At 40.0% G+C, this 18,339-nt stretch overlaps 1 protein-coding gene across 4 annotated transcripts in view; it reads left to right on the forward strand.

Moving 5' to 3' along the window:
- Positions 1–18,339, forward strand: part of col12a1b (collagen, type XII, alpha 1b) — a 153,466-nt gene that overhangs the window by 20,716 nt on the left and 114,411 nt on the right. For all 4 annotated transcript variants that reach the window (XM_084953563.1, XM_084953564.1, XM_084953565.1 and 1 more), the window contains exon 13: positions 14,848–15,117. In XM_084953563.1, the coding sequence (XP_084809689.1) occupies positions 14,848–15,117 (270 nt within the window). The remainder of the gene's footprint in view (positions 1–14,847; positions 15,118–18,339) is intronic.

Genomic DNA, 18,339 nt, shown 5'->3' on the forward strand with positions numbered 1-18,339 from the left:
ATAAAAAGATCATTAGCCCCATTTAATATTGGGTGTATGTACCCACAGACTGCAGAGGTAAATTAGCTAGCAGCTAAATCTGGTATATGGCATCTTTTTCACTATGGGATGAACGTCATTGTATGTGCTTCCTAGTTAAAAACCAAATGAAAACAAATATGAACACAAGAAGAACCAGCAAATACTAAAAAGTCTGTGGTAGCATTAAACTTCCTGTCTGCCTGAGCCAAAGCATCTTGGGAACTGTAGTGCCAAGGCTAAAGCTGAACAGGAAACGGTTCAGTTAGCTGAGCCTGATGCTGTGCCATAGATCTCCATGTAACAGTGTGAAAACTGAAAAAACAAACAAACAAAAAATAAAAAAAGGCTTCACAGGGTTAACTATTAATGGGCAACAGATGTTCTTATAAATAAGAGCTACATGAGTGAAGCTTCAGTTGAAGGAAATCTTTGTTGTTTTCGGGACAAACTGAGCCCAGAAGTCCAAGTAGTTGGCTCAGTGGCTCATTGAGTCACCGGTTCTGATCCCTGGCAGGTGCCTGCAGACATGGCGTGATCATTTACTTGGTGCTAGGGGACTTTAAAAACTATGAAAATCTAATTGCACCTTTAAATCACAGAGGATTTGGGGATGATTAAAACTTAATGGGTCCAAGCTGTCGTTCCGGCTTAAAGAATGGGAATAAATCAGACTTTATTCTGATAGAATGTGAAGAAGTGTCTCTTTAAAGTCATTGCGGTGCCCGTGAGTGTGGGAGTGCGCACATTTTTTGACCCCTGCGAGCTCTGCGAAGTTAGCGCAGCCTGCCTCCTGTTGAACTCCTCGTCAGATCTGTGCAGCCTTACAGGGAAAGGAATGAAAAACAGACATAAACTCAGAGATAGAAATGGACCATGGTGTACTCAGAGGCGATAAACAACAAAGACAGGAAGCAAACCGAAGATGTTTTTCTGAAGTTTTGTAGATTCGAGCACAGGCGGATTTACTGCTTTTAGAGAGGAATGACGAGTCTTCCAAAGATGCTTAAGATTATAATCTTTTATCCAAAACTGAAGACAGAGGCTGGAAATAAACAAATCATACTCCTTGGTGCCATGGAAACAGCTTTTCTTAGCGTTTACCTTTCACCTCCTGTTCCTTTCAGCTCCTTCACATAGTGCAGCTGCGTGTCGTCTGAGTCGACTCTATTTTTGTTAGTTTTTTTGGAATTTGACAGTTTATAAAATGGTACAGGATTAATCCCAGCTTGCACCTCTTTGGCATGAAACGCCCAGCTGGCCCTCAGATGGATTTATTCTCCCCCTCATTTGGCTTATAATATTGTTCCCATTAGAACATGACTTTACCTCAAAACTATAAATCGATGCAGAGCCTTGAGGTTTTGCATACATTCTTCCTTTTTTGTTAGCAGTTTGTCCCACCTCCCATAGCACACAGTTACATAGGAGTCAGTTAACTCTTTGTCCCAGTTTTCCTGACTGATATCAGGGAGAAAGTTTTTGCTTAAAAATACATCTTCAGTAAGAAAAATGCACACGCAGGAAGCTCTACCCATGACTCACGGTTTATTTTAACAGTTATTTTTCAAAGGGGAAATTTTGAAACATACTTCACTTCTAGAGTCTCTTTGACTAATTGACATGCTGGTAGCTGCCCAGTAAAAACAATTTTTTTCTGCGCTGCTCCAGTGGAGCAACTGGAGTTCAGTGTCTTAGTCAAGTAGTCCTCCTGCTCAGAGAGTTTCCCATCCAGTTTTTTTCTCCTCCAGTCACATGATGCATGATTAATGGGCCACAACACATGCACCTTTTTGTCTGTTTGTTTGGCTCTTTCATCTGTTTCCATGAGAAAAGCTGTTTTTCTTTGTTTTTCAGACAAAAAAGCCCCCTCAAACACAGAGTGTAAACACTTTATTTTTGAATTAAACCACACAGGTAGCAACGAGAAGTCAGGCGGTAAAGAAGTCTATGGGAAAATGTTCTCTGTTGATTTATGACCTCAGTAAATACTTTCCTTGTGAGTATATAGTCTCAATTACTAGTTTCAAGTCTCATTTAATAAAACACGATGTTCGTTTAGTAAAACATGGTCTCCATTAGAGTCAAAAAGGACTATAAAGCTGTGTGTGCTTTAGGGTTGGTCTGTCTGTAATTGACAGGTCTCTACCCCCAGATTTACCCCTCGTTTATTACACATAGTTTAAAAACACCAACACAGTGGCAGCAAAAATCCTCAGAGAGATTTCACCAGCCAATGGGGGACATCATGGTGCATGGAGGTAGAGTAACCATTAGAGATGAAAAATTGAGCATGTTCTATGTAATTAAAGCGATTGCCAGTGTGAGTGATGGATACCATGCGATAGGGTAAACACATTGATGGGTTAGCGGTGTAACTGGAGCCTGAATCGTTGGGGTATATAATGGCAGCATAAACTATCAGATGTCAGACACAAAGAGCAGTCTGTGGTGTATCATCAGCATTGTGTTGCTTCTGCTGGTGGTTAGACTTGTGCAGGCAGCCATCAAGGTAAAGAAAAAAAAAAACATCAACTAAAACAGGCTAAAAAGCTCAGTAGACTTGATGCTAATTCTCTGACTTATCACTTTACACAAACTTGGATCGTACATATATAAAGCATTGATTATTTTAAGTTCCTTTGGCTAAAAAGCAAAACTTAATCTCTGTATGAAAAGTGACTTTCGGTGGTAAAACATCAGACTCACCTGACAAAATATCTAATTTTCAGCTTAATTAGCATTTATTAATGCACATTTGTATTCCAGCTTATCTTCATTCTGGTCTGTATAGCTAACGTAGAGTCTTTAAAATAAACTGCATGGCTGTTTAAAGGTGCACACGATTTCTGTATCAGCTTTTGCACACAGCCACAATGTGCCGATCCCCCGAGATTAACCGATAATGTTTTTTTTATTACCGCCCAACAGCCACTGTTAATGTTTGAGGTTTTCCGTAATTGCTGTGACTAAATGCTGGAAGAGAACCAGATCATAACAAGGACTCTTAAAACAAACATTTAATGGAAGTCTGTGTTTAACATGAGGCTCTTTTGCTCCAAAATATTGTAAATGATCTGATTTTCAATACCCGGCGAGGCTTGGAGGTCAGAATTATTGTTACTGGAGAGAAATAATAAACACTCAGAGCATGAGAGAGGGGAGAGGAGGAAGCCTTCCAGTTTTCATAGAGGGTTATTGTTAGTGTTAAAAATTGCTTCTTTTACCTCTTGGGTATTATTTTCGTGACTTTACCCATAATTTCTGATATCACTTAGGTTAATTGTTAAGAATATGGTAAGTCAAAACAACCTTAAATCTTAATGTAGGTAATGTTTTTGGCATTATTTGACAAAAAAGTCATAATAAGCTTTCAGCATTGCATCACATTGGAGCGAAAGCGGGAGGTAAACCTCTGTACCTCCTCTGGAGTCAGAAGTACAACCCAGAAGTGCTAAATAACGTGCTTCATATTCTTCATGTGTGCTCTGACCTTTGAGAGGGTCCTGCTTTCCATGTTTGAACTATAATATTCAGCTTTGAATCTTACATGAAACCATACTATCAGAACAGCCTGCTTGTTTGAAGCACATGGATATGCCTGACTTAATTGGAGATTATGTATCGGAATTTAAGGAGCAGGATCACGCCTCAAAACATGGTCCTTCCGGTTCTCATCTATATAGGTTCCCTCAGTTCTGCAAGCTGCCAGGCCCGTGACCCATCGCCGTTCTCTTCGAGGCCTTCCCCAAACCGCAGCTCAGTTCATGTCCAAGCATTCACCTTTACCTACTAAAACACTCTCAAACCTAAAATGAGGACGTGGGCCCTAGTGAATCTGGTTTTAAGGGCATATGAGGTGTTCAAACCAAATGCAAAGTATAGATTTTACAAGCTACAGTGGCAGACAAGTCTATTTAAAGATGTGAACAGAGGAAATTTGAAAATATTTTGTCAAAAATCTGGTCTTAGGCTGTATTGCAAAAGCCTATAAGACTGTGGAGTGATTAAATAGCATTTTATTATCACCATCATCATCATATAAAAAGGTTCTGCAAAAATGTGAATAGACTCAACACTGTGCTGGGCGACACGTATTTATTTATTTATTTTTATAAACTGCATCACTCTGTGTTGTGAAAACAGAATCACCAGCTGAAATTATTCCGCTAGCTTCTCCTGACACTCCTGACACGTTTTCTTTTTTCCATTTTATGGAATATTTTTGTACTTTAACATTAGTTATGAAACCTGCCTGCACGCAGGTCTGCTTACACATTCTCAGTTTTTGCATGTTTGTGCATGTTTGGCGGCACATATACATTGGGGTTGCATGCAGATGGTCCTCTCAGAGACCTGCAAGCATGGTCAGAATTTACGGACGAGTTTTACATCAGGTATACTCCTGTAGAGGCTTAACGCCATAGAAGTGAGCTACATCCTGGTGAACCACAGGTTTAAATGCACAGCGTTTAACTGCAATGACCTCACTTTGATTACAGCTTGAAACATTTTTCCTAGAGGCAAAAATTCCCTCAATTCATACTCTGTGTGAGCCATTTAGTCAAGTTAGTTTATTAATATAGCAAATTTACACACATCAGCAAGCACCTGACATATCTTTCAAACCAATATAATAAATTTAAAACAGATAAAAAACTTTGCAGGCACCGTGCACTGAAATTCAAATCCAATCTTTTTTATTGAGTCATAAAAAATGTTAGCATAAAACACTTCTTAAATTTTCTAAGCCTCTGATTGGCTGTCCCTGGCAAACAGAAGATTTTTTAAAGCATATGGGAGGAGCTTCTGTGCTTCTTTATGACATCATACAGAGTCAAGAGTAGAAAAAATCAGAGTAATTTGAGTCGTTTTAAACCTGATTTTTGGCTCATGGGTATCACTTGTTCATACACTGACATTATATTTCCAAACCTTGGGCATTTTTAACGTGAACGCCTACCTGTGGAGCAGAACATAAGACTGAACATTAGGAAAAGCTGAACATGTCCACTTTAAGCCATGTTTGGACTCTTGGAGTGGAGTAGCTGCTCTCCAAAGCACTTACAGTAACACAGCAGTGGACAGAGCAGCAGACAGCCAGAGTGAGAGGTGGAGATGAGGAGCAGCAAGACCGGACAGGAATGTAAGCCAGCTGAGAGCAAGGCTGGAAGGTTAGGAGGAGCAGGGAAGACTGACTCATGCCTGTCTCTCTGTCTGTCTTCACCATTTCTCTCCCATTCTGTCTAGCTCCACTCGTCTGTCTCTCTCCTTCACAACCTTGCGTGTTATTCTCGCGCTGTTGCTCTCTCTCTTTCTTTCTCTGCACCTTGTGAGGGCTTGCCTGGAATTTAATAGTGTTGTCCAAAGGCTCCAGATGCCTCCCCAGTTGCTGTGCCATGCCTTTTTTCCGATGCTTCAGGTTGTTGGGTGCATAATGGCACAGTGTGATGTAGAGTCCAAAAATTCCCTATGATATCTTTTCCTAAACATATTTCCTAGACCATGATGGAAAAAGTCATGAGGTCAAGTTAAGATGTAAATTGTAAAGGAGAGTTCAGCGCTCACAGAGTCCAACTGAGATTTTTAATAATGTGATACAGCGCTGCTTGATTCAGAAATAATGATTACATTTATTTTGAACTCACAGCTATTTAACAAGATAAGCTGAACTTTAAATCATCCTGACAAAGCTCGTATTATTTCACTCAGTTAGGAACACAGCCAAGGTCTTGGTCTGCTGGACTATGAGGTAAAAACATTTCTTCTTTCTAAGTGATGCATGACTTTGGTTATTTTCTTTGTATAGAAAATATATCAGCACAAATCCTCTATTTATTTGTTCTTATTTCAGTACTTTAAACCCCGGATACAGGGCCGTGCAGAGACGTTTAAAGGGGCGGGTGCTCAAAGTTAAAAAGGGGCACATTCAACCAGGCCGAATAACAACAACACACATTCATCAAGAATCTAATATGTGATCGCATCATACTATATCACTGTTGTGAGGTGGCGACAAGGCAAAGCAAACGTAGCCTATGTTTTACCTGATGGGTACAATGTTGCTGTTGAGGGGTTGCTGTGGATAGTGCTGGAGGGCAGGGCTGTGTTGATCTGAGACTGTAGACAGTAAAAAGTCCATAGGAGAGATGGTAGCTGATTAAACAAGTATCATGAGATAATAACAAAATGCAAAGATTGGTGACAGCACTTGGAACCATAAGGCAACAAAAAACTGTGAGAAATAAATTAGGCTCTGCCTGTGAATCACTCTTTGCTTCTCTTCTTCCTTCCATCCCATCATTTCATCTATCACGCTCCACTTGCTGTCTATCTGAGAACAAGGCACAACTTGCTATTGCAATAAACTATAATCTAATTATCCACACCTAACAACTCTTGCACTTAATCTATAATAAAATGATGACAGAAAAATGTTATAGCACTGCCTTTAGTAGCCTCACACAGCTCCTACTGTTTCCTCCTCATGTCCTTACCAGCCATGTCTGGACAATGTTATATCATGAGTAATAATTTTAAAAAATCCATATACATAAAACACACACATGCACGCACACACAGTGACATTTTAGACCTTCTTCAGAATACTGTATATACTATGGGCATCATGGTGCTGATCCAGAATCCTTACATTATTATTTATTACTAGAGCTACAATAATAAAGCAATGAGGAGGGGAAAGTAATAAATATGAAATAATGTATTTATGATGATTCCATTTGTTTCACTATCCACTCTGTGCAGGGGCAAAGCTTATTACATTTTTAAACTGTAGAGATACAATAATTTTACTGCTGTAAAATCAAAATTTTGCCTTATTTAAAATATAAATCTAATATAATCTGCTTCTTAATGTATGTTCTTTAAAATACAGCGTGTGTTTTTTAAAATATTATAATAATGCATAATTATGTGGACATGCATATTAGATCGTTTTTTAGTGAAATATAATCCCTCCAGAAAGGCAGGAAAAGCTCTGTAACTTACTTTAAAACTAAATATGTTCCCTAAAACGGTGACAGAGCTACAGACCCATGGCAGCCTTACCCAGGTAGCCAGCAGCTATGACCAGCACTACTTGTGCAGTTAATAAAAGGACAGGTAATGTTTGTCACGCTGTTGCACACACAGCACGCTCATTTGTTTCAGTTCGTCAGTTGCCACAAGACAACTTACCAACGTGTACGTAATAAGCTAATACTCCTGTGTGCTATACACTACAGTGTACGCTGTGCACCTACTTACTGGTTTTGTCGCATCAGTCTGTATGGAAGAAATATAGTAAGTCTGTGTCTCTGAGTTAATTTTTGTTTCTCCTACAGCTCCAGACTGCAAAAAATGCGCGTGCTCTTTGTGAGCTCGTTCCCGGCTCGTAACCAGCGCGTTCTGCCGTCAAGAGCGATCATTGGTTAAATGAGATCATGTGACTGATGCAAGCCAGATCCTTTTATTTAGCAAAACTGTGGTTAATAGTTAAATATTATTGTTGAGGGGCACTGACAGGACTCTGCACGCTCACACACATAAAAAAATAAAAAAATAAAAATTTAAAAGTTGCCTCAACAAAAGGGCACTTTGGGCACTCATCAGGAAAGGGGCGGGTGCTCAAGCCCCTCTAGCCCCCCCCCCCCTCTGCACGTGCCTGCCCGGATATCTTCCAATACAACCATAGACTCCATTTAAAAGCTATGTACTTATCCACTTGAGCTATAAATTAGAAAAAAATCATCAAAATGTGTGCATCACTCAACCATTTTTAGCCCGTTCGCCATCAGTAAAACAGGTCAGGTGCTAATTGTGCATAAAAAGGAAGATTGTGTCTCTTTGAGGATGTAGTGCTGTGCGCACTAACTGTTTAGACATTAGTGTAAGTTCACTGTGTGGCCAGCATCTCTGCCTCTTTGTTACCACGTTTCCTTATTTTAGGCCTCAGTCACACAGGCCTAGTTACCCCCTGTGCCACCTGCAGCTGGAGGTTATATTCCCTTCCTGGTTTAGCGAGTGGTTATTGGAATATCCTCCCTGTGATTGCGTTGTTCAGTTCCAGTCATCTGTAATTCAGGTGGGAGATGTTGACTTATCTGCAAACATATATATGTCCCCTGCAGGAGGTGTTTACCAGGTGGTCACCGACATATCTCTAGGCTTGGGTGACTGGTGCTTCAACGGTCGATTTCACCACAACCAGGGCATAAACACTGTTACCTAGTGAGCTAATAAAAACAAGTGATATTTGCTCATATCTGCTGCCAGTGCTCAGCACTCCTTTAGCTGTTTATGGTGCTCAAAGCTCACAGCTGACTTCTCTCATGTTATTGGGCCTGAAGCTGAGGTTGTGTTTTTCATGTGTGAAAGCTTAAAGACACAGAGTGAACTTTAGCTTGTTCAGAAAACTGTCAGTAACTGTAGCGGTAATGCTCCAGACTCTCCCGGTTGTAGCCCACATCAGCAGCTGGCAGGAGGGCGATCATTACCTTTGCGTCCTGTGCACGTGTAGGCTTAATGTTCTCAGATCAGCAGTGAGCCTTTACCCACATTAAAACCACGTTAAAACTATAACTGTACAGTTAGAGCCCATGTTAGATTTCATCAGGACCTTGTTTTCTGCACTGGAGATTTACGTTTATGGATGCTAAAATGGAAAACTCGTCTCCAAGCCAGATTCAGCACAACGTTTTCTGTGATCCATCAAACCAAACTACTGCCTACTGTGTGAATGCTGAACAGAGGCTTTGTTTTCATTGTTTCGAACTTGTTCAAACACTCACACAGCAGATCTCGGGATAAAGTCTAAAGACGTTTGCGTAAGTGTGGCCCATCTCGCTCAGCTGTGTGACATAAGCCTGTCCACAGCTGATATTTAAAAGGAGCTGCAGCTGCTTTCTGCTTCACTCCTGCATTTGGAAGAACTCCAGCACGCTGACATTGACCAGGACTTCCTGATTGTGGAACTGGGGGAGCGTGATGCTGCTGTGGGATGGAAAACGTTTTTTAATATGAAGCGAACATGTCGCTTTTTTGTCAGATTGATGACTGTGCATATCCAGAGTTATATAATTCAATTTGAATGGTTTCCACAGAGCACTGAAAAAAAAGCTCCAAACTAGTAAAAACAAATGTCAGTAAAAGCTGCAAGAATGGGGATGATGAGGTGTATTTAAAGAGATTTTCCAGACAGTTTTTGTTTTCTGCTTTTATGTTAATGACTTTTAAGGATGATCTTTTATATTTTCACAACTTGGACTTCCATAAACCTCTAAATTTCAGCCTCATAAGATCTAAAAATACATATATAGAGGTTTAATTCTCGTAATAAGTTCTTTTCTTTGGCAGTTGCATCAGCTTGGGACACTAAATGTGTCGTAACCTGTGAAAATGACCTCAGCTTTCAGCAGGGGACTTGTTTCTTTGCAGCTTTTGCGCCTCAGGTGAGATTAAGTTCTGGTCTAGTCTACCAGCGTGTTCTTTGTTCAGTGAGTTTGGCTGACAATTGCTATAAAAGAGGGAACAAACATCTTTAGCTAAAGAAATTGAGGTGATAAAGTTTAAAAAGGGGGGAAAAAAAACCTGCTGTGGTCACACTGGCTGTGAACAAAGTTTCCAGACGTTAAAATTAATCAGTTGATCAGTTAAACTTTATTTGGATAGCACATTTCATGCAGATTAGTGCAGTTCAAAGTCCTTCATAGATGAATGACCAGCTGATAGTAATTAGAAAAAAATATGCAGCAAGTATCAACTTGATAGAAATCAAAAAGACAAAGGCAAAGAAATAAATACAAAATTTTAAACTGCCTGTAAGTAAAATGAAAGTGTCTGGCAACAGATAGAAAAGAGATCTGGTAATATTAAACTAAAAATATACAAATAAAATAAATATTAAATAAAATAGTGCTAGATAATCTATATTAGAAGAACCTACAAAAACAGATGCATTCATTTTTAAGCATTTAAGTATTTTAACTGTAATTGAATGTTAATGATGATTTGGGTTCTGACTTATTTTCCTGTTTTATCAGATTCTATTAGACTTGTTGTACAGGAGACTGACACAGCCAAAAATAAAGACATAAATGTCACGTGTGACAGTGTGGCAGACAGGATGAAGGAAATGCAGCACTCATGAGAAACTAAGGCGTGAACTCAGGAAGGCAGCTTTAATGCTGTGCCAACAAACCCATATAATACAAACAGGAAAGGAAAAGAAAACCTAAAAACTAGAAGCTAAGAAAAAAACTCAGAAGTAACCTGGGTACCAAGGAGCTCAGCAAAACATGCACAGCACACAGGGTAAACAGCAACAGCCATAGGAAAACACAGGGCTTAAATACACCAGGGGGTAACAAGGGGATGAGAAACAGGAGGGAGCCACAGCTGGGACTAATCTGACATAACAAGACGGGGAGGAAGCAAAACTGAAAACACAGGACACAGGAGACTGTCAAAGTATAACAGGAAATACAAGACAGGCACAGAGACGCAGACTTGACAAGGAGACACGGCTGACAGGGAAGACAGAGCGAACATGGAGCACAGAGACAAAAGTAACTAAACATGAGATGTGGAGCATGGGAAGGCAAGGTAACACAAACCTAAGGACTAGAACTAAGAATATAACATAAGCAGAAAACAATAATGAGAATCAAAACCATAAAAACCAACAAATCCAAATATATAACTAATCAAAAACACACTAGTTCCCAGACAAACTACCGTGACAATAAATAAACATACAGATAAATTAATTTTGAAAAGGGGGAAATCAATAAATAGCAAATTAAATTAGATCCAGGATTTAACAGAGAGCCAATAAAGAAAACTAATATTGGAGAAATATAACCCCCCCTGTCAGTTACTCTCTTTGTGGTGTTTTGAATCAGCTTTATGTATACGCCATGTGACAGCACGGGCCCTTTAATGTGAACCCAGTCACGCGGAGTGGAAACTCAATTTCAGGGCAGTTCCTCTCTTATTCAGTGAGCTAGACAGACTTTTTCTCGTGATATGAAGCAGCACCAGCAACACCACCAGAGTGAAGTTTTTATCTCCACCTAGGCTGCCCTGATGAAACTGCAGTGACTCTGCACACTTTGCAGTGGAACATGTCAAATAGCCAAGTTTATACAAGGCAGCGATCCCAGAGACTTTCCACTGTGACTGCAGGGAGTCCCAGACACAGCACAAAGAGGCCAGACCTGAGAGGACCTCAGACCCGCCTCAGTCACATGGCCTTCAGGTGCTATTTCTGTTCACGCTATGAGTGACGAAGGTGCTAGCCAAACTAGCCCCAAACTCTGAACTTCCCTGGAAAAAGCTGAAAGCAGCTTGACTTTGATTTGTAGATAGTTTATAGATAGACAGTGGTAGAAATCAGCAATACTGTCTTTAATTTCTGTGGTTTTATTCCGATTTACTTTGATGGACTGTGGAAAAAGATGTCTGAGAATGTCCAGATATTCCACACTCCATGTGACGGCTGTTATTTTCCAATTTTTCGAGCCAGAGCTCCTCCGGGAAGATAAAACAAATGGCAGCATTGGTAGCTTCCTGCTGATGGCAGAGGTGCAGTGCAGTGAAAATGGGGTGACTGAAGCTGAGCACCAGTGACAGTTAAAAATAAACTAAGAAGTACACGCTTGACAGTTTTTCCTGAATTCCATCAGCACATTTCACATTCTTGAAGATTCTCCAAAAGTGAACCTTCAAAACACAGAGGATTGAAAATTAAGCTTTGTAGTGACAGAAGAACCTTTTTCTTCTCAGAAATAAAAATTGATTGTAATAAGATGCAGACTGTCAAAATAAAAGCCTTAATTTGGGTAATCTGTACATTGTACATCTTTCCCATGCTGCTGTGAGCACAGAACAATCTGCTGGTTCAATCTTGTTAAATTGTTTGTCCTGACATGCCTGAGAACTTGTTAGCGACTTAATTCACTAATAGAGCTTGTCTTTCTGTTTGGCCACATGTTTTGCACATTTAAAAAGACGATAAAAATTATATTTCCGCCATCATTTTGGCTCTCAATAACATCCAGGCTCCCTTTTAATTTGAGTTATTTCTCATGTTTTCTAATTATTTTGAGTTTGCACATGCACGTTTTGAGCATTAGATTTAAAAATATGTATTCTGAATTGTTTTCTTCTTTTGAATAGAGACCAGAAACAATTTTTCCTACTATAAATATCTGTTGAGCAGGGAGTTTTCCTTTTTTTCCCTCCCTTCTCTCCAAAGATCTGTATCGACTGGCAAAAAAGCTTGAATGTGATTTATTTCACGCTCATTGCGCTGATTATATAGCTGGATTTAATATTTGGTGATAATTATCCTGTTGTGGAAACTTCATCGCCACAGACGAAGAGCTATAATTTAATATCGGCCCTCCCTCTTTCACTTTCCTATCCAGACACAGCAGATTGCTGGAAATATTTGTGAATGATGGAAGAAGAGGAGATTGTATGTCAGCAAGAGGCAACACGAGTCAGGCAACCCAACAGTGAGAGGCAACACAAAGTAGATTTTTGGGGTTTGTGTATATCCGTGTGTATATTGTGTGTGACTGAAGCTGTCAGGAAGTTGAGTTAAGGTCCTAAAACATCTGAAAACTTTAACATGAACCAGCGTAAGTCCATGTCACTTCTACCAGCACTGAGTTTATGCCACAGCATATTTGATCCCCAAAGTTCAGTTTGTTTAACTGGTGGGATCAGTCTATGCCTTGCCCTGGGTTGGTTGAAGAGGTGCTCGTCAGTCAAACTCAGACATGGTACGCAAATATTCTGATCACTGACCTCGCCCACGCATGGAATCCAGTGTTTCTTCAGTGACTGCTGCCTCTTTGGAAATCCTATAAAACAATGAACCTCACTGCACTGTGCAAGAGCGTTTTTAATGAGCAAATTAGTATAAAACAGAGAGGGTGTGAGAGAGTCGAGCTGAGACAAAAGCATGCATGGGCCCAGGTATGCATAGGTCAGCAGGGGGAGTGGGGAAGAAGGACAGTTTTATTTGTATAGTGCAACATCACAGCAAAAGTTGCCTCAAGATCCTTTATAATGTAAAGTAAAGACCCTACAATAACACAGAGATATCCCCAACAATCAGAAGCACATAAGCACTTGGCGTCAGTGGGAAGGAAAAACTCCCCTTTAACAGGAAGAACAAGGCTCAGGGAGGGGAAGCCATCTGCCACGATGTAAGGACAACGATGCTTAGTGTGACGATGCAAACTGAGTTAAAGGTTAACATAACTCTATAAACCTCCATTTATGTTTATTTATCTGCCTTTTTCATAGTTTTAGGACAGAACTGGTGTCTTATAACCTCTTTAAATGATCTCTGTAAAAACTCACTGCAGACATATTCACTCACACGTGTTTTATTTTGGTCATCTCAGTCACAGTCCTCTGGCAATAAGCCACACCCATTTGCTGTTCAAACCTTCTGTTTGTGAGGGGCAGCCAGTAAAGAAAAATGGGGCTTAGTGGGGGAGGGGCTAAAACATTTTGACAGATAATTAAGGTTAACTTTGAAACGTGACTGACGCAAAGCCCCTCCAGGAGAGTCCAAGAACAAAAATCTGGAAAAATCCTGAAACTGTTGTGTTATCTCTGACAAATTTGCACATTCAAGTTAGTCCATTCAGATACAGATGACTATCCACAACAAATCTCCAGGTATCCAGTAATTAAAACTATGCTTGTAATGTTCCACAGTTCCACAATTAGCAAAGCAGAATTTGGACAGCTTTAATTACTGGAAAATTTCCCTTTATTGGTTGATTAATTTTATTGCTAAAAATAATATTGAACTCACCTTCAGGACATAAACAGTGGTCAGTGATCAACAGAGGAAAAGGAACTGTGAATGTGCCAGCGTTAATCAGAAGGGTTGATTTTCATCTGGATCTGATGTTTAAAGGCTTCCAAAAATATAATATAATTGATTTATATCCAATACGTAATAATTAATAGAAATCTAATCCAGTCGGAGAGGGCTAGAAATATTAATAACATATGTTACACATGGGAACAAGGCAAAATATGGAGTGAAAAAGGACTTTTCTGTTTGATAAATTGTTCTCAAGGTTCATAAAACCCACAAGAGAGACATTCACGAACCATTAACTCTAGAGTAGCCAGCAAAAAGCTGAAAAAAGTGAGATATCAAAGCGTCCAGCAGAAGATCTTCCAATAAAAGGAGGACTATAGTGATGATTTGATGAAGCAAAGACATCCAGTGAACTACATTAAAGAGATTTCCTGTTGGTGCTTGGACACTTTGAGTTCATGCGGTTCCCGACATGTTTTATGTCTTTCTTCTTTCCCCTATCCAATGCTCTGCACTCACTAATGATGCCGAAAAATCTCAAAATATCCCCAAAATATGAACTAAAAGCACCGGACAGCTCTTCACATATGTTTATGCCGTCCTCTCAGGCCTTTATGGCTGTGGTGATCGGTCCACTCGATTGCCTTTTAATAGTTTCCATTTTGAAAAATAATTAGATCTGGCAGCACGTCCAGTATGGTCCCTTTGTTTAAAAGGGAGGATGGTTTTAAATAAAAGAAGTCACAAATACTGGAAAGAACATTAAAACATGTCTGCCAATGTGACTGTACAGTATAAAAAATGCTCACAGTCAAGTCTGAAAACATCTGCTGTGATTTGAGAGGAAATTTAACAGCTATGGTGTCAAAAACTAAAACTGTGGAATCAACATTACATCGCCATTTATATTTTATACACAGTATAAGTTATTGTGTCATGTTCCTTTGATTAATTCTCTGCTTAACTGTTATTTCCAGAGGGGGGTCTTCCTAAAAACCTGGTCACCAGCGATGTAACTGACACCAGCTTCGTGGCGTCTTGGACAGCGGCGCCTGGGAATGTGAATACGTATCGTGTTCAGTGGAAGTCAATGTTTTCCCAGGAGATCCAAGAAAAAACGGTGCCAGGAGATGAAACCAGCACCGTGCTGGAAGGTCTGACTCCAGAGACACTTTACCAAGTCTCTGTGGTCGCTGCCTACCGCCACAAAGAGAGCGAGCCACTCACGGGATCAGAAATCACAGATGGTAAGACTTAATAAACTCTTCAGTCTTTCATCTTTAGCAGTAAGAGAAAATGCATGCATGCACCAAAGGATGAAAGCTGAAAAAATAAAGAAATTCATATATAATCAATGACAGTTACAGGAAGTATTTATGAAAGAACAGACAAAATAAATGTTAACCATGAGCAAACATATGTTTCTATTTGATCTGACTCTCAAAACAAAAACCAGATCACAAATTGGACCAACCGTTAGCAAAGAGAAAGCAAACCTTCCCGTGTGGTCTCACTTGTCATGGTGGAATAAGTCTTGATAGCGTTCTGGACGTAAGTGATGTGGCCTTGCCTGAACATCATGGTGTTACCCAACTTTTAATAGGAAGGTGGGACCTACAGTCAGCAGTGCCCATTCTACTGACGCCAAGATGGTCTGACATCCTGACATTAGGTAGCGACCAGAGTGTGATTTGAAAGGGTCCCACTCAGAGAAGACCAGGAAAAGCTTTAGGAGAGCGCATATCATACCGTCCCAACCATCTCTGTGAAACAGCACTTTATATAAGAGTCAATATATTCTCTTATTTCCATTTGACACTGGTGTATGTGATTCTGGAAGGAAAACAGCCGGATGATTAGCTTAACTCCACTGACACCTCCGGTGCCGATGAACATGTCGTTAGTTACAGCTTCTCAGAAAAACTAACAAAAGCAAATCTTGGTGATAATTAAACCTTTAATTTTAGTTGCGAGGGGGGCGTCGGCCCACTTGGGGCTAGAGGTGGGACTTGAGCATATTATGTACATAAAAGGTGGATGCAGCAAAGTGAGACCACCTGTTGGATTCTAGTTTCTTTGAATTTTGACTCCTGAACTTATAACTATACTATAAAAGCCTTGACAGTTTCCAAATTCACAGCTTACACATCTGCTCTAAAGAAGGAAATAACTCATACAGAACAAAGGTAACTTTGCGGTAGCCTCAAGTGGACATTAGAGGAACTGCAGTTATTGGCACATGAGCTTTATGTCTTGATGATTGCAGCTTCACTTCCCGCAGTCACACAAGTAAATATTTGGCCCTTCTGTTACAAGCCACAAACATACAAAAGGCATTTTTTGGGGGTCAGCTTTTTTCCCTGGAGCTGTCTGATTGTCAGCGGCACATACTCACAAAATCTGGCAGCAGAGTGATGAAAAGAAAAGATCATTAGTGCAGCTTGTAATGTGTCTTCTTTCTGGGTTAGAGCATCTTTGGGCCCAAGTTCCCCAGTCCAATATTCTGTTAACACACATTAACCCTCCAAGTGTTTTCATGTTGAGTCCACCCTAACACCTCACCCTAACCCATGTCACACTAAACAAATACGGATCTGGGAAACACTGGGAAAACGCTTCAGACCATTGTTTTCCCTGTAAAACTCATTTTGTGCAACAAAAGCAGCCAGACTTGTCAAATGTTTGAATAGACTTCAAGATTAAATGACTTGATTTAATAAGTTATGAAATTACCATAAAGGTCATGGTAAACAAGATCAGCAGCTTTTGGCACATCACAGTGTGTCTGCCTCTTGGGCAGTGACCATCAGCTGGACTTCATTACTTTTCCTAGTACATTGTGGGATACTTTAAGTGAACTGTTTAGAGTAAAGCTAAACTCTAAACATATATAGGGTGAAGACTACAATGGCACACTCACTATTTAGGGTAGTCTGTATAATAAGGTGAGTAATGAGTTACTTCAGATGTAGTTCATGTTTTATTTGGTGCCAAAAAAGTCATCTTTGCGCAACATGAGGGCTGCTTGGGGATATCAGTCGTGTTTAACAATTTATACATTTTTAAAAAGGACTCCAGAAACTTTTCTTCTCTCTGGCAGAAGCAGATCTGATTTTGAGATCAGTTCTTATCACCTGAAATTTACCCTTACCTGTGTATTCTCCTGTCTTTGAATGAATAAATAATCTTTATTTGGGGGTTAAAGTGCCTTGCTTGAGATCACAGTGATTAGTTACTCTGAGATCATCTGGTTAGCATCAGTCCAGATGTTTAAAAGGCAGCGTTCAGGCCACGAACCCGTGTTTTTAACCGTCAGAGGGGAAGTCAAGGACGTCCTCACTATTCTCAGACATTTGGCTGAAACTCGCTGTTCTGATTGCAAGTGAATGTGAGCCAAAACAGATTCAATGCTTCCTTTTGTCAGGAAAAAAAATCTATTTCTTATATAATCATACAGTTGGCACTCTCCAACGGGTTTCTGGTTCCTGGTTGGTGAAAGCCGTCCAAATTGAAATTAAAATTTTCAGTGTAGATTATTTTTAGGCCGAGATTTAAAGCGAAGCTGCAGCGCGGTGACAGCTTTGCTTGTGCTGCGTTCCCAGCAATAACACGACTACAGCGTGGGTGTCCTGTGAACTGCACACTCACTTATTGTGTCCGAGTTGAGGCACTCTCTAAAAATGTCAACGCGTCCCTCATTTCATTTGCACACATGGGAAATTAAACACACACACACACGGGCCACCTGAAACAAAGAAGGCACAGATAAACTATCGCATCTTACTTCATGCTCTCCCTCTGCATCTTTCCAGCAGAAAATTTGAATCTCCTGCTTTAGATTTGTTTAAATCCATCAACACACGGAGAAGTTGGATTCAGTATTTTTTTCCACCTATAAAAATCCTCCAGAGTGAAATCAAGTAGTTTGAAAAACTTTCCCCGGGATCATTAAATATACATATTATTTCCTCACAGAGTTTTTGTAATCACTCACAGTATTGTCAGAATGATTTAATTTTAATTCACAGGGCTTCTCTGTTGTTTCGGAGCAAAAAGGAAAATGTGGTTACCATTTCCTCCCAACCGATCACTTCTGGGTGAAAGCCTAATTTACAGCCAATTACATCTGGCAGGTAGCTGATGGTATTACTCAACATTTAGGCCCGCAGTTATGAATGCTAACGACGACTGAGGGAATACAGAGGGATACCTCATGTGGCCGAAAGAAGAGATGATTGCTGGAATGGTTCAGATAAAGAAATATTGAGTGAGCTTTATGGCAGCAATGCTGAGTGTTTTTGAAGGACATGAAATGTGGCAAAAAGTACATTACATGAAAAGAGCTTTAGGCTGAAAGTGAACCTATGCTTCTCACGTCCGGTTTTTGCACTCCGCTGGAGTGGCTGTGCATTATTATCTATATAAAGCTGGGTCTGGGTTCTGAAACAAGCCTGGTGGGAAGTCCAGCT

The sequence above is a fragment of the Perissodus microlepis genome, chromosome 15 (genome assembly GCF_051167445.1).
Source record: "Perissodus microlepis isolate ML-2025 ecotype Zambia chromosome 15, ASM5116744v1, whole genome shotgun sequence".
In the NCBI taxonomy this organism is placed as follows: domain Eukaryota; kingdom Metazoa; phylum Chordata; class Actinopteri; order Cichliformes; family Cichlidae; genus Perissodus; species Perissodus microlepis.